The sequence below is a fragment of the Brachycentrus maculatus genome, unplaced genomic scaffold (genome assembly GCF_059751285.1).
Source record: "Brachycentrus maculatus isolate JH-2025_06_01 unplaced genomic scaffold, ASM5975128v1 h1tg000657l, whole genome shotgun sequence".
Classification (NCBI taxonomy): Eukaryota; Metazoa; Arthropoda; class Insecta; order Trichoptera; family Brachycentridae; genus Brachycentrus; species Brachycentrus maculatus.
The window spans coordinates 245559-258787 of record NW_028281392.1 but is presented as its reverse complement, the minus strand read 5'-3'; the positions used below and the strand labels follow the sequence as shown (position 1 = coordinate 258787).

Genomic DNA, 13229 nt, shown 5'->3' with positions numbered 1-13229 from the left:
CTTAAGAACGGAAGGGTATTTTTACCTTCTGCGCTGGCTTCATTTCAAAAGCAGAAAAGAAGAATTATTTAATGTTTTTATGTAAATATTATGTACCAATCTCTTCGTTAAGGTCTAAACTACATATATGTACACAATTATCAAATCCTGTCTTTAGTTTTAGTTTAGTTTTTTATATTTAAACTACATAGTGTGATAAAAGGATTAACCTAGCCGGCTCAAACAGGGGGATCAAAATCCCCCATATGTAAATTTTAATGTGATAGCTTAAGTATTATAAGAGCTACTTACTACATATTTTTTTGTAATCTCAAAAATAATATAGAAAATTTTCCTTTTTTTATTTTTATAATTTTAAATTGTTAAATGTTTCAAAATACTATTATTTTTTTTTTTAAAGCACAGTCAATACCGCGAGTTCTACGTCATTTTGTTTCAGAACATTTTTTTTTGTCTGCTAGTGACATTTCTTTCACTCAATAAATCTGGTATTATCACAAGGAGAGAGAGAGACAATTAGATTACTCTGCTTTCTTTTAATCCAATTTCTGGCCTCTCGTTTATCAGATGGCCGCCATCGGTTGGCGCTCGGCGGAGCGCAGGAGTGGACGTGGAATCTGTGAGTCACGAGTTGCGTACTACGATTTCCATACAAATATGAACTGGGGTCTTTTGGTACCCCGCTTCGGATCACATGTAATTTTTGGATCATTAGTAGGGGAAAGATTAATAATGTATGCAATAGAAATATGGACTTACCCTGTCCTCACCGACTGGCACCTCCTGGTTATTATATTCCAGAACATACTGTAAGGCTTTTTTATTTACGTCTCGATTTAGGGCATCTCTAAAAAAATTATAAATCAATTACACACTTTAAAATTTCTCCTAACAAAATATACAGTTTATGTCATGTAATAAGAATGGCTTTTAACTGGTCAATTGCCGGCAGATACATGTATGGCGGTACCCAGCATGCCGCGAATTTTATGACAAAAATAAAACCTTCTAAACATACTGTTATTAAAGTGTATTAACATTTATTTATAAAACTTGCCAAATAAATGAAGAGCGCGCCAGTCGTTCAGTCATTTATCCATAATATTAAAATTAATTGTTCATGGTGCAGGGTTGTCAAAAAATTTGTCATAGAAAATATGAAAACTAAATTATATGTCAAAAGTAATTGTTTATGTTAGTTTGATATTAAAAGTATACACACACACACACTTTGATTTAAAAAAATTAAAAATCATCAGAATCGACACTAAAATCACTGTCATCAGATTCGGCAGTGACGGCAGCTCGGGGATTATTGGACAACTCTGAGCACCATTAGTTGTTCCGATGACAAAGCTCTCTTTAATTTACGTTTAAAGTGGTAAAATCAAATTCTGTTTCAATTCTAAGTATGCAAAGATATTCTCAATAGATGTCACTATGCGTTCAATATATTTGTACATTTTAAATAATTGATTTTCTTTAGGCCGATTTAAAAGAGCGCGTCTTCAGACGTAATTTTTGTATGAGCGGCGCTCCGATCACAGAAAATTATGCGTCTTAAGACGCTCTTGGCAGTTAACCGGTTAATACCAACACACCTGTATTTGTAAAAGAGCTTATTCTGCTGGAGAATTTCCTTTTCTTCTTTATCAAATAGCTTTTTCTGTTCCTTATCCATCGGTTCCTCTTTGAGCTTCTTTACGGGGACTTCATCTTGCTTCAGGGCACTGTAGGAAAACAATTTTTAATGATTTTTTTTGAAAAATTACCGATTTTAACCCTGTTCCTGCATTAGGCCTTCATACGTGGTCTTAAAAATAGCTTGTTGAAAGTGCTGCCAAATTGTTAACACGTTGACTGCCAACTACGAGATAGCTCGCATATTGCGTTCTTAGCTGACTAGGAGTTATCTCGTACTGTGTTTACTCGCCATATTCTAGCAGCTACAATAAAATTCCTAGTACAATTAATGCTGGCTTACACAAACAGAAAATTGGTTATTAATGAACAGAAAATATTTTATTTATTGTTTCGGCATTAACTTTGTGGTAAGACATGTTACAATGATTAAAGAAAACACTTGTTTTTTACCACTTGAGTCTTATTATAGACTACATGTTTCAGAAGTTAAACTTCCATCATTCAGGTCTGTATGATAACATGTTATTATACAGACCTGAATGATGGAAGATTAACTTCTGAAACATGTAGTCTATAATAAAACTCAAGTGGTAAAAAACGAAGTGTTTTCTTTAATCATTTTAACAGAAAATATGATTCTGTACTACAGTAGATTCGCGATATAACGAAATCCAAGGGACCAAAAAATATTAATTTTTATTAAGGAATTCCCACATGTAACGAAATTGAAAAGAAATCATACTAGGTATGTATATATTGCGAGCCGTTGCAAATAATGTTGCGCGGCTTCACAAAAAGATCGTAAAAGTGTAATTACGCCATTGTTGCACCAAATGAGCGATATAAAGATTTACGTGAAAAAAAAATGTTTACGTGATTTCATTCTTGACGATAATCTTGTCTTCCTTGGTCAAGCTATTGAAGCCGGGCAGCAGCTCGCCGCCGGCAAAGTACAAAAGCTCGGAGCGCTTTTCCGCAAAACACTTGACATGGTGCCATAGTGCCTGCCCACCAAACTTCTGGCCCACTTCCGTGTCAAACACTTTTTTGCTCACACGAACCTCTCCCTGAAAATTCAGTTAAATCAGTAAAAAATACTCCACATTTATCAAACATTGCTACTAACATACAAAAGGAATCCGACAACAGTGCGCGTATACATCGTTCAAAAATTTAAGTAATATGGATGTTTAATTATGGGCAGAATGACGAACATTACACTACTGTATTATGTATAATCTGACCACTTAATAATCGTAAAACCCTTATCCGCACCCCAATGGTGCATAGGGCACTGTGTCATATAAACGCTGTGTTATCTTGATCGTTTACACATGAAGAAAAGGTGATCAGCCCTCCGCTTGAGGTACCAGTCCATGGTAATATTGAATAAATATTACGGTGAAAAAATCACTTATATTTATTTTGCCCCCCTTGGGAATCGAACCCGAGACCTCCAGAACGGTAGCCGAGCGTGCTGACAATTACACTACGGAGGTGACCACTTAAGCCAGCCAGATACCAGATATGCATCTTATTTTCGATAGCTGTAATCTTCTAAACCAATCTGTCTTTGCAAACAATCTTCGCCTCTTCCACACTCATGCATCTCCTCGTACATAACCGCCCATTAGGGTGGTGACTGACCGGAGCATTTCGTCGTAACGTAACATATTACGATGCGAGCATTCAGGCAGTCAGTACAGCGAGCCGAGCTGCTCGCCGCTCCTTCCGAATGCTCCATCCGGAGTCGGGTGCAATTTTAGGTCAGTACCAGGGTTGCCAATCTGTGGGAAATTCCTCAAACTGCGGGGAATCTTTTTTTTTCTTCATCTGGAGCAAGCTGTAATTTATTAAAATCACGGAACCAAGAATCACACCTTCGTCACCTGATAAATATATAACTATGAATGCGAAACAGATTTTGGGTTATTGATTCAATACGAATTTAATGCAGATTTCTAGACTGTAATTCAGATTTTTTGGTTTGACATATTGCTCACTCCTTTCAACAACGTCATGTATCAAAATACTTGATTTTTCAGGAGATCGTTTTTAAAGTTTAAAAATATAATGAAATGTATTAAAAATAAATATCAAGCCACTTATTGAACTTTTTACTATGCAACAGATCTTTTTAGGTGAAACCTGAATGATTTTTCTCCATTTGAAATTTTTTTAGTACATTTAAAAAAATAATTAAACAACACATTTTCTTCAAAATGCAAAAACAACAGTTTCTGCCCTGTAGCGGGTAAATATCAAGTTAAAAATATGCCGCTTTTGCTGCGATAAAGTACATTTTCTGGGCATTCCGAAAACATGCACAACTGGAAATTGACAATTTTTGATATATGACGTTCTTGAAAGGAGTGAGCGATATGGCAACACTGAGTACAAGGCCACAAGCGAGCAATTGTGTTCCAAACGAGCACTGATCGCGATCAATCAGCGATGCCGTAACATCGTAACGTTTTTAAGAGGGATGCGATGTTGATTCCCAGCTTAGACCCATCTCTTTGGTGGTCTGGATGGTTCCATTCTCCTCACATGCGCATACCATTGTCTCTTTCGTTAACTTCCCCCCAAAACGACATCTTCGATCTCGCATATTTCCCTGATCCTGGCGTTTCTCATTCTATCTCGAAGACTCTTGCCTGTTATGCTTCTCAGAGTCTTCATTTCTGACACTCTAAGCGTGTTTTTTGTGGCAGCGGTGTCTGCTCTACTTTCGATTCCATATGTCATGATGGGTCGGACACAAGTTTTGTATATCTTGATCTTGCTGCCGATCTTCATCTCAGGGTTTTTCCTGATATGCGTCTTAGAGTCTTCATTTCTGACACCCTAGGCGCATATTTTGTGGATAATGTTCGCAATAATATGAAATCAAAGTATATTCACCTTGGTGATTTTAATTTCGCACGCCTGACAAGTGGCCCTGCTGGATTTGGAGTACTCCACGCAAAAGTCCTTGAGGGCGGCGGTGGTGGCGGCGTCCCCATTAGTGCGCTTGGTTCCCTTCTTGGCCTTGCCCTTGGCCACGGGCATCACTATTCCTGACGAGTTGGATTCTGCGACACACGTTTATATTTCATGCATGTATGATAGAGTTTCCAATGGTGATATGAGGAAAGAATGCAAGACTGAGATGAGCATTCGTTGAATGAATACATTGTCGTCGGGCGGTTTTTTCATCAAACCCTACCCTTATTATACTCAGGCAGTCTGCTGCCCGCCCCTCAGTATACTAATCGCAAGTAACCGCAAACCCAATTCCCATTTCGCTCACTCCTTTCAAGAGCGTCATTAATCAAAAATTGTCAATTTTCAGTTGTGCATGTTTTCGGAATGCCCAGAAAATGTACTGTATCCCAGCAAAAGCGGCATATTTTTAACTTAATATTTACACGCTACAGGGCAGAAAGTGTTGTTTTTGCATTTTGAAGAAAATGTATTGTTTAATCATTTTTTTAAAATATACTAAATATTTTTCATTAGGCACAGAAAAAACCTTCAGGTTTTATTTAAGAAGATCTGTTACACAATAAAAAGTTCAATAAGTGGCTTGATATTTATTTTTAATACATCGTATTATTTTTTTAAACTTAAAAAATTTCTTCTGAAAAATCAAGTATGTATTTTGATTTATGACATTCTTGAAAGGAGTGAGCGATTTGTACAATGTTTTTTGGCGTTTCCTGCGCTCTACCAAAAGTAATCAAATAGAACGCTTATAAGCGTCTCCCGCTCTCTACCAACAGTTTATAAAAAACATTTTTAAGCGTTTCCCGCAAACAATGAGTTAAGATGGTTTGAAAGAGTGAAACAGATTTACAATACAAATGGCCGGAAGTAGAAGCTGAGGAAGGCTGAATAAGAAATGACATTATCGAGTATACCAAACAATTTGAAACGGACAGGTTGGAAGCCAGAGCACATGACATGATGTACATGACTGGGAAAAACGAGAAGAATGTCTTCTAAATATTTTGGTAGTATTTTACGAAAATGGCACGATACAAATTATCTAAATTTATTATTATTAATGGAGCATAGGGCACTATGTTGTATCAGAGTAGTGTTAACTTGATCGCTAATTGCATGAAGGCAAGGTAATCAGTCCTGCACTCCTAGTACAAGTCAAGGGTAATAGTAACATCTCACCAATAGATGTCTCTAGTGAAGTTCTAGTGATTCAAGAACAAGGTTTCTAAATTGGTTCATATATATAGAACTTCCAAGAATTTGAGTAGTGTGGTTGTCAATAATGGGTAGAATTGGTGAATGTTACATGTGTGTAAAGTGATCACTTAAACCAGCCTATGACGGTCGTCAGCCCCGTAAATGCCCAGACTTCCATATTCTTCTTCATCTTTGATGAGATGTCAAAAAATAATATGAAAATAACTCCTGTAATTGGAGATAATCCAGATTTTGTGAACAACTATTTGGACACACTCAAAATGTTGTAAATAAATATGAGATTGAAAATGACCTACATTTATTTTGACCCTCCAGCATGGTAGCCAAACACGCTAACCATTACACTATGAAAGCGGACGAAATTACTGTTATTACTGTTATTTAAAACATTATCGAGTCATTTGTAATAAAACAGTATTTCGGATGATTTTTATCTCTAACTTATTTATGACAGTATACACTTACGAAATTATCATTAATCTTATCTTTACTTTAAAAATTGAAGATTACCAGGCCTCATGTCACCAACATGACAATATTCTTATTAACACATTGTTTGCGGGAAAAGCTTAAAAGTGTCTTTTACATACTGTTGGTAGAGAGCGGGAGACGCTTTTAAGCATTCCTATTTGCTCAATTTTGGTAGAGCGCAAGAGATTGCATTTTGACTACATTTCGTTTAATTTCATCCTTCTTTTGCCAACTCCATGCTTCACTTCCATACATTAGGGTTGAACCAAAACTCCGCTGTGTGGTGCCAGTTTAGTTTCATGTTAGTTTAGCTTCATAGATCTACACAAGTTTCCGTTGTGCATTAACATCATCAGTTAATGTTTTGGCAAATGATAATGCTTACTGGGTGAGGAGTTTGATAATGCTCATAAAAAATTAACACATTGTTTGCGGGAAACATTTAAAAGCGTCTTTTACATAACGTTGGAAGAAAGCGGGAGACTCGAGAGTGGCTCGATGATTTGGGGGCCACACGAGCTTAAGTACTCTCTTATGGTAGAGAAAGTCCAAAAGAAGTTTTTGAGGTATCTCTACATGAGAGAGTACGGCTATTATCCTTGGCTCTACCCGACCCAGTTTCTCCAGGGTATGCTTGGCTACAATAGTTTAGAGACTAGAAGGAATGTGTATTTGATTACGCATTTTTATCGATTGTTGCGCGGTATGATCGATAATCCTGAAATTATTCAGAGCATTGGTCTGTATGTTCCCGATAGTTACCTAAGACAGCGTCGGCATAGATTGTTTCACATTCCTATACACAGGACCAACCTGCCGATGGTTATGCCTGTAGGAAGAGCTACCGCTATGTTGAACAATATCACATTGGATATTGATCTGTTCCATGTGTCCGAAGGAGTTTTCCGAAGCGAGATTCTTCTACACATTTAACAAGAGTCTTCTTGCGTAATTTTTAATTTGTTTTTTTAATGTATACGCCTTAAATGTTTGTTTGTAATGTACATATTTATTATTGAATAAATTGAATTGAATTGAATTGAATTGAGACACTTGTAAGCGTTGTATTTGCTTAATTTTGGTATAGCGCTAGAGATGCCAAAAAACATTGTACAAATGGGAATGAATAAATATCACGATGTGTGATCATTGATGAAAAAGACTATCGGTAGCATTCTCATTAAAATCTGTAGAGAAATAAGGGATATATGAAGGTTTCAACTTTAGATATTTTTATAAAACGAAAAACGTGCATTCGCATACGTCATCAAATTTCCGTCATTGAACGTTTTATGACATCATATGGTTTATTGTCTATGGTCAATACAGCTGTTATAGTGGTAGTGTGGATTGTTTGTTTACCACTACACTGCCATTTGTGTTATACAAATATTAGGGGAGGGGGGGGGTAGGAGGGTGGACCATAAACATCAACAAATAGAGCCGCCAATAATTTAGCAATGTTACTAATATGAAAATAACTCCATCGTTTCTGTGACGTCATTCATTGCCAACTTACGAAAATAAAGGGCGAATTCTCCAAAAGAAAATGACGAATGAAAACATTAATTATATCGGCTGTTATAAACACAAAACGAGTCTTACACAATCCATTATAGGTTGAGTATGTTAAATTAAATATTCCTCCCGTCTAACAAAGGTCCATTGGGTTAGCGGTTACTTGTGATTAGTATACTGAGAGTTGGCGGCAGACTGTCTGAGTATAATTAGAGTCGGGGTAGATGAAAAAATCGCCTGACAACAATGTGTTAATTTGACGAATAATTCATATCTCAACCTTGCATTCTTCTCTCATAGAAGGTAGAGCACGAGAGATGCCAAAAAAACATTGTACAGATGGAAATAGGTTTTGCGGTTTGTGATTAGTATACTGAGGGTCAGGCGGCAGACTGTCTGAGTATAATAAGGGTCGGGGTTGATGAAAAAACTGCTGGACAAAAATGTGTTAGCATTAGATTAAAATTACAGATGGTAAAATATACATACCGACTGCCTCTTTCAATCTAGTTTGATCAGCGTGTCTAAGTGTACCATAGTTTGCAATGTCCCCAACACTTTTGGGACGCTGTTTTGTGAAGAAGCAAGTCTCGTGGTACCAGTTGGCCTGCTTTCCATCAAAGAATGCCGACTGAAAACAAATACAGAAAATTAATTAATTAACACATTAGTTACGGCAATGTTTTGATAAAACTGTATCTTGAGGCGGGCGACATTAGACAGCTGTGCGGAAATATAAAATATGTCAGTGAACTTCATATTTTGAACTTGAGGTTGAACTCGAAAACAATACAAAAACGGTTAAATGGTCTCTAACGTCTCAAAATAAAATCATGTTAGTCCACAAATCACAAAAGTAAAAAAAATGTTAAAAACACTAATAAAATATTAGAAAATAACAACACAGTTTAACAACCGCCGAAAACTCAAAATCTGCGAATAAAAAATGATTTATGGGCTTTCCCCACACGCGTTTATTGCTTTGTAAGTACCAACTGCCGACTTAAGTAAAGGACAATGATCTTTGTATTTTATTTCATTTTAGGACAAAGAAAAAAACGCACCGTCTGTATCCATTGTTTAAAGTTAATTTGTAACATTTCCTTCAAAACAGATTACGACCATTAGCTATGTTTTGAACCAGTAAATATCAGTATTATTTTTTTATATTACAACGACATCTATCCACTACACAACAAAAGCAAAAAGGCCGAGAGATTAGAAGTTTATGACGTGTTTTTTGTATACTAAATTGAAGGTAGCCGAAATGCACAAAAATGTGCACCCCGCCACCACACAAGGTTTCTGAAACGCACAAATATGTGCACACCGTACACAATGTGTTAAAACCATATCCGCTCCCTGGGTGGAGCATATGGAGTCCACAAACTGTCTCCAGGCTTTTCTGACGGCTGCCAGCTTCCTTGCATCCTCCCAAGTCAGATCCGCGTCCCGAAGTTCTGACGAGAACTACCGACGAATTGTCAGCAGTGATCGTCCTGGGCGGCGCGAACCTGATGCCTCACAATAATAATAATACAGAAAAACCTCGATATAATATACTTATTGGGGTGAGAGGGTGTTCGTTAAAGCCTAAAGTCCGTTATATGCAAATAGGGTTAAAATAAATCAATTTTTTGTTCATGGTAGACGACTCCCGGGCAGACCACCAAAGAGAAGGAATAACAGCTGGTGATCGACATCGCAGGAGGCTAATCCCACTTAAAAACAGGCCACAAGGCCTACACCAAGAAGTAGAAGAATTTTTGTTGTTGTTAAAAATATGAACATTGTATGTAGATGTATATAAACAATACAAAACACAAACACAATTCTATTAATTGTCTTTGTACAATCGTCGTGAAGTGATGTTGCCGTTTGATACTGATTTTTTTAAAAAAAATATATTGTATTTTTTTTTCTTAGAATATTTATTGAATTTTTTTTTTACTTTTATGTTTTTTTTAACTCCTTACCTTTCAAAATCTCTTTTATTTTCAAAATCATATATTTATTTAGAAAAAAAACTTATTATTTCAAAACAAAACAGGTGTTTTAAGAAAAAATATATATGTCAAATCGCTCATTCCTTTCAAGAACGTCATAAATCAAAAATTGTCATTTTCAGTTGTGCATGTTTTCGGAATGCCCAGAAAATGTACTATATTCCAGCAAAAGAGACATATTTTTAACTTTATATTTACCCGCTACAGGGCAGAAAGTGTTGTTTTTGCATTTTGAAGAAAAGGTATTGTTTAATTATTTTTTTTTAAAAACTAGTTATTTTTCAAATGGAGAAAAAACCTTCTGGTTTAACCTAAGAAGATCTGTTACACAGTAAAAAGTTCAATAAGTGGCTTGATATTTATTTTTAATAAATTGCATTTTATGTTTAAACTTCAAAAACGTTCTCCTGAAAAATCACGTTTTTTGATTTATGACGTTCTTGAAAGGAGTGAGCGAAATGTTACCTGTGTTTTAAATCAATTTAAGTTGCGATTTATCACATGGCCTTCATAATTTTTTAAAACTGCATTTCAACAACTGATAGCCTTGAATGTGTGACATCATCAAGGCCATTAGGTTTCGGTGTTTTTGCTGCTTTTTAAATTTAATAATTGAATGAAATTAATCAAAGCTAAGAAAATAAATACAATTTTTTTTATCTGCAAAGCCGAAACAGCTAATCTTGACTAGGTTAGAACATGACAACGGATCACATGTTGGTAGTAAAACGTACCTAAAATTGCATACTGTAAAAAGAATGATAATGGCTCCAAAAAACTATTTGAAAAAAAAAACAAATGAATTTCGGGATTCATCGAAAAAAAGGTTTGGCGAACATCGGGATACCTAGCGTAATTGCGGCTTAAATTTTAATATGAATACACGGCAAGAGTTTTTTCTTCATTTGTGCAATTTTTCCTCTTCTCTCTCCAAACCCTAGGTTAATTAAATTTCGAATAATCAAAAAGGAACGTGCATAAAAGCATAACACGAAATATTATTTATCCGTCAGTTTTCGGTGGTTCGGTGCATGTACGAACTTGCAAAGCACCTATAAGAAATGGTATTTTATGCAAGGTATAAATTACGAATAATTCTAGATTATATCAAGTTTAGATGAGGCGTTGAAGAAAAATATCAAATTACAAACCTGCACCATTGCTGCAATGCGTACAACACCCTGAGCAATTGGGGTTTTACAACCTTTGCATTTTGAGCGACCGGATTTAGCATATTCCACTTGAAATGGTAGATCTTCCATTGCCGATTATTAAATCACCTCGATTTATCTGATTACTTTAACGTATATATAAATTAAAAATCAAGTAAAAAAAAAAGATAAGAAAACAAAAACAAATTTTGACAGCAAGGAGGATCGTGTTCAACCGCCGGTCAAAAAGAGTTTGGCGCGCTATGCCACGGTGTTGCTAGTAAAGAAAAACAAGATGTATTTAAAAGCAGAAAAATATTAGGTTCCTACTTGAAATAAAATAAAATATTCCGTATCTCCATACAGGGAACAAATAAGTTAGTGTAAGGTTGATGATTTTTTAAAAATCCTCATTAACAAAAAGGCGCCGTGGCGTAGTTGGGGAGACGCTCGACTGCGAAACTGGCATCGCGATTCGATTCCTGCCGAGTGCAAAATAAATTCAAGAAAGATTTATTTTCAATTGGTCAGGGTGTTTGTGATTTATTTTTCACATTAACCTTCCCTATCCTTACTATCCTACCTGGAGATAAAACTGATAGAGGCTTTGCCGGTTATTCCTTTATTTAAAAAAACCGCTTTATGAAAAACAAATTGCTGTTTTCTGTATTTTTCACTCATATGGTGAATAACTATATATTTATAAAAAATGGATTAAGACGATGCCACCCTCATCCAGTTAAAATTATATTATTGTCTAGTAAATTACAGGCGTTCAGCACCCATATGCCAAAAACCAGCGCAATAACGCAGCTGTCTTTATTAAACTCTTATTATTTATTTTATGCCTGACTGAAGTAATTATTTTAATGTCGCGGACTCTCGATTCAGAGTTTCTTGGTTCGAACCCACTCTACTACAATTTGATACCTATTTTTAATAATGAGCTGAAATTGAAATATTTTTGTAAATATTCAAAACACAAATATTTGTCTTTTTAAAAAAAAATAATAAAATCTTTATATTTTTCGTAAGATGTATTTTTTTACTTTATAGATTCCATTCCTTTAGGGAGCTTGTCCACTACCCGGAATTTCAGAGTCCGGCAGTCCGGTTTCGAAAAATGAAAGAGACTACGACAGTTTAGCATGATCAAATTTATGCGCAACGTGTTCACGCACCGATCAAGAGTTCTGATCCGAAGAAAGATGGAAAAAAGCACCAGCCAATCCAAGCCAATCATCGTTTTGCTTGGTCAAATGCTAATTGACGGTAAAATTACGTGCAGTGGACAAACGCCCCTTAGGCTCTTTTATTGGCTGGCAGCTCTTCGCGTCATTTGAAGAATGGCCCCTTCGCAGTTTTGTTGAGAACTGCCAGTGAAATGTTGAAGTGAACATCCTCTGCATGGGAAATATGATACATAGTAATAAAGCTATGATTGATTAAGGATGGTGACTGACCGGAGCCATTTTGTCGTAGCGTAACACATTACGATGGGAGCACGCGTCAGTACAGCGAGCCGAGTGCTCCATCCATAGTTTCGGATGCTCGCTGATGCTCGCCGCGAGCGATGTTACGACCTTACGTTACGACGAAATGTTCAGTCAGTCCGGTCAGTCATTACCCTAACATTATCAGAAGGCATGTGAAGTACATGGTTGAACTAATTGATTTCCCTGTTAGTGGGGACAGTTGTCCTTATGGATTTCTGTGCTTGTTACAAACAAGACAAGGACAAAATAAAAGGGATAATCTGTATCCTCATAAGTAATACTTCCAATAAGGGTAAGATCAAATCTAAATACAGTTTTTATTAATAAGTTGAAAAAATTGTTTCCCTGCAAAAAAATTAAGTAAATCATTAAGAAAACGGCTGTCACTGCATCCTATGTTAAGGAAACGCAACTCTAACTGTGATATTTTCTTTCTATCTTTTAAACCTTATCTGCACCCAATGGTCCGTAGGGCACTGGTTATATTGACACAATATTTCCTTAATTGTTAATTGCACAAAGGAAAGGTGATCAATTTTATGCTTCAGGTGTCCAAGATGATATGATATAAATATTTCAGTGCTGATATTTATTCTTTATACTCTTGGGAATCAAACCTGGACCTCCAGCATGGTACCCAAATGTGCTAGCTATTACAAACTAAGTGGGCAAAATGAAATATGTTTTTATAAAAACTAATAATGTATTTCAATGGTGAAATAATGACAGTAGTAGAA

General features: G+C 35.9%; 1 protein-coding gene across 1 annotated transcript in view; it reads right to left on the bottom strand.

Moving 5' to 3' along the window:
• Window positions 1-11278, bottom strand: part of LOC148300768 (poly [ADP-ribose] polymerase 1-like) — a 35697-nt gene extending 24419 nt beyond the window's left edge. The window contains exons 1-6 of the mRNA XM_088274326.1: window positions 10997-11278; window positions 8329-8470; window positions 4549-4718; window positions 2518-2711; window positions 1602-1730; window positions 760-847 (exon numbers count right to left, since the gene is read on the bottom strand). Of these exons, the coding sequence (XP_088130452.1) occupies window positions 760-847; window positions 1602-1730; window positions 2518-2711; window positions 4549-4718; window positions 8329-8470; window positions 10997-11107 (834 nt within the window). The 5' untranslated portion in view covers window positions 11108-11278. The remainder of the gene's footprint in view (window positions 1-759; window positions 848-1601; window positions 1731-2517; window positions 2712-4548; window positions 4719-8328; window positions 8471-10996) is intronic.
• Between the last annotated feature and the right edge of the window lie 1951 nt (window positions 11279-13229).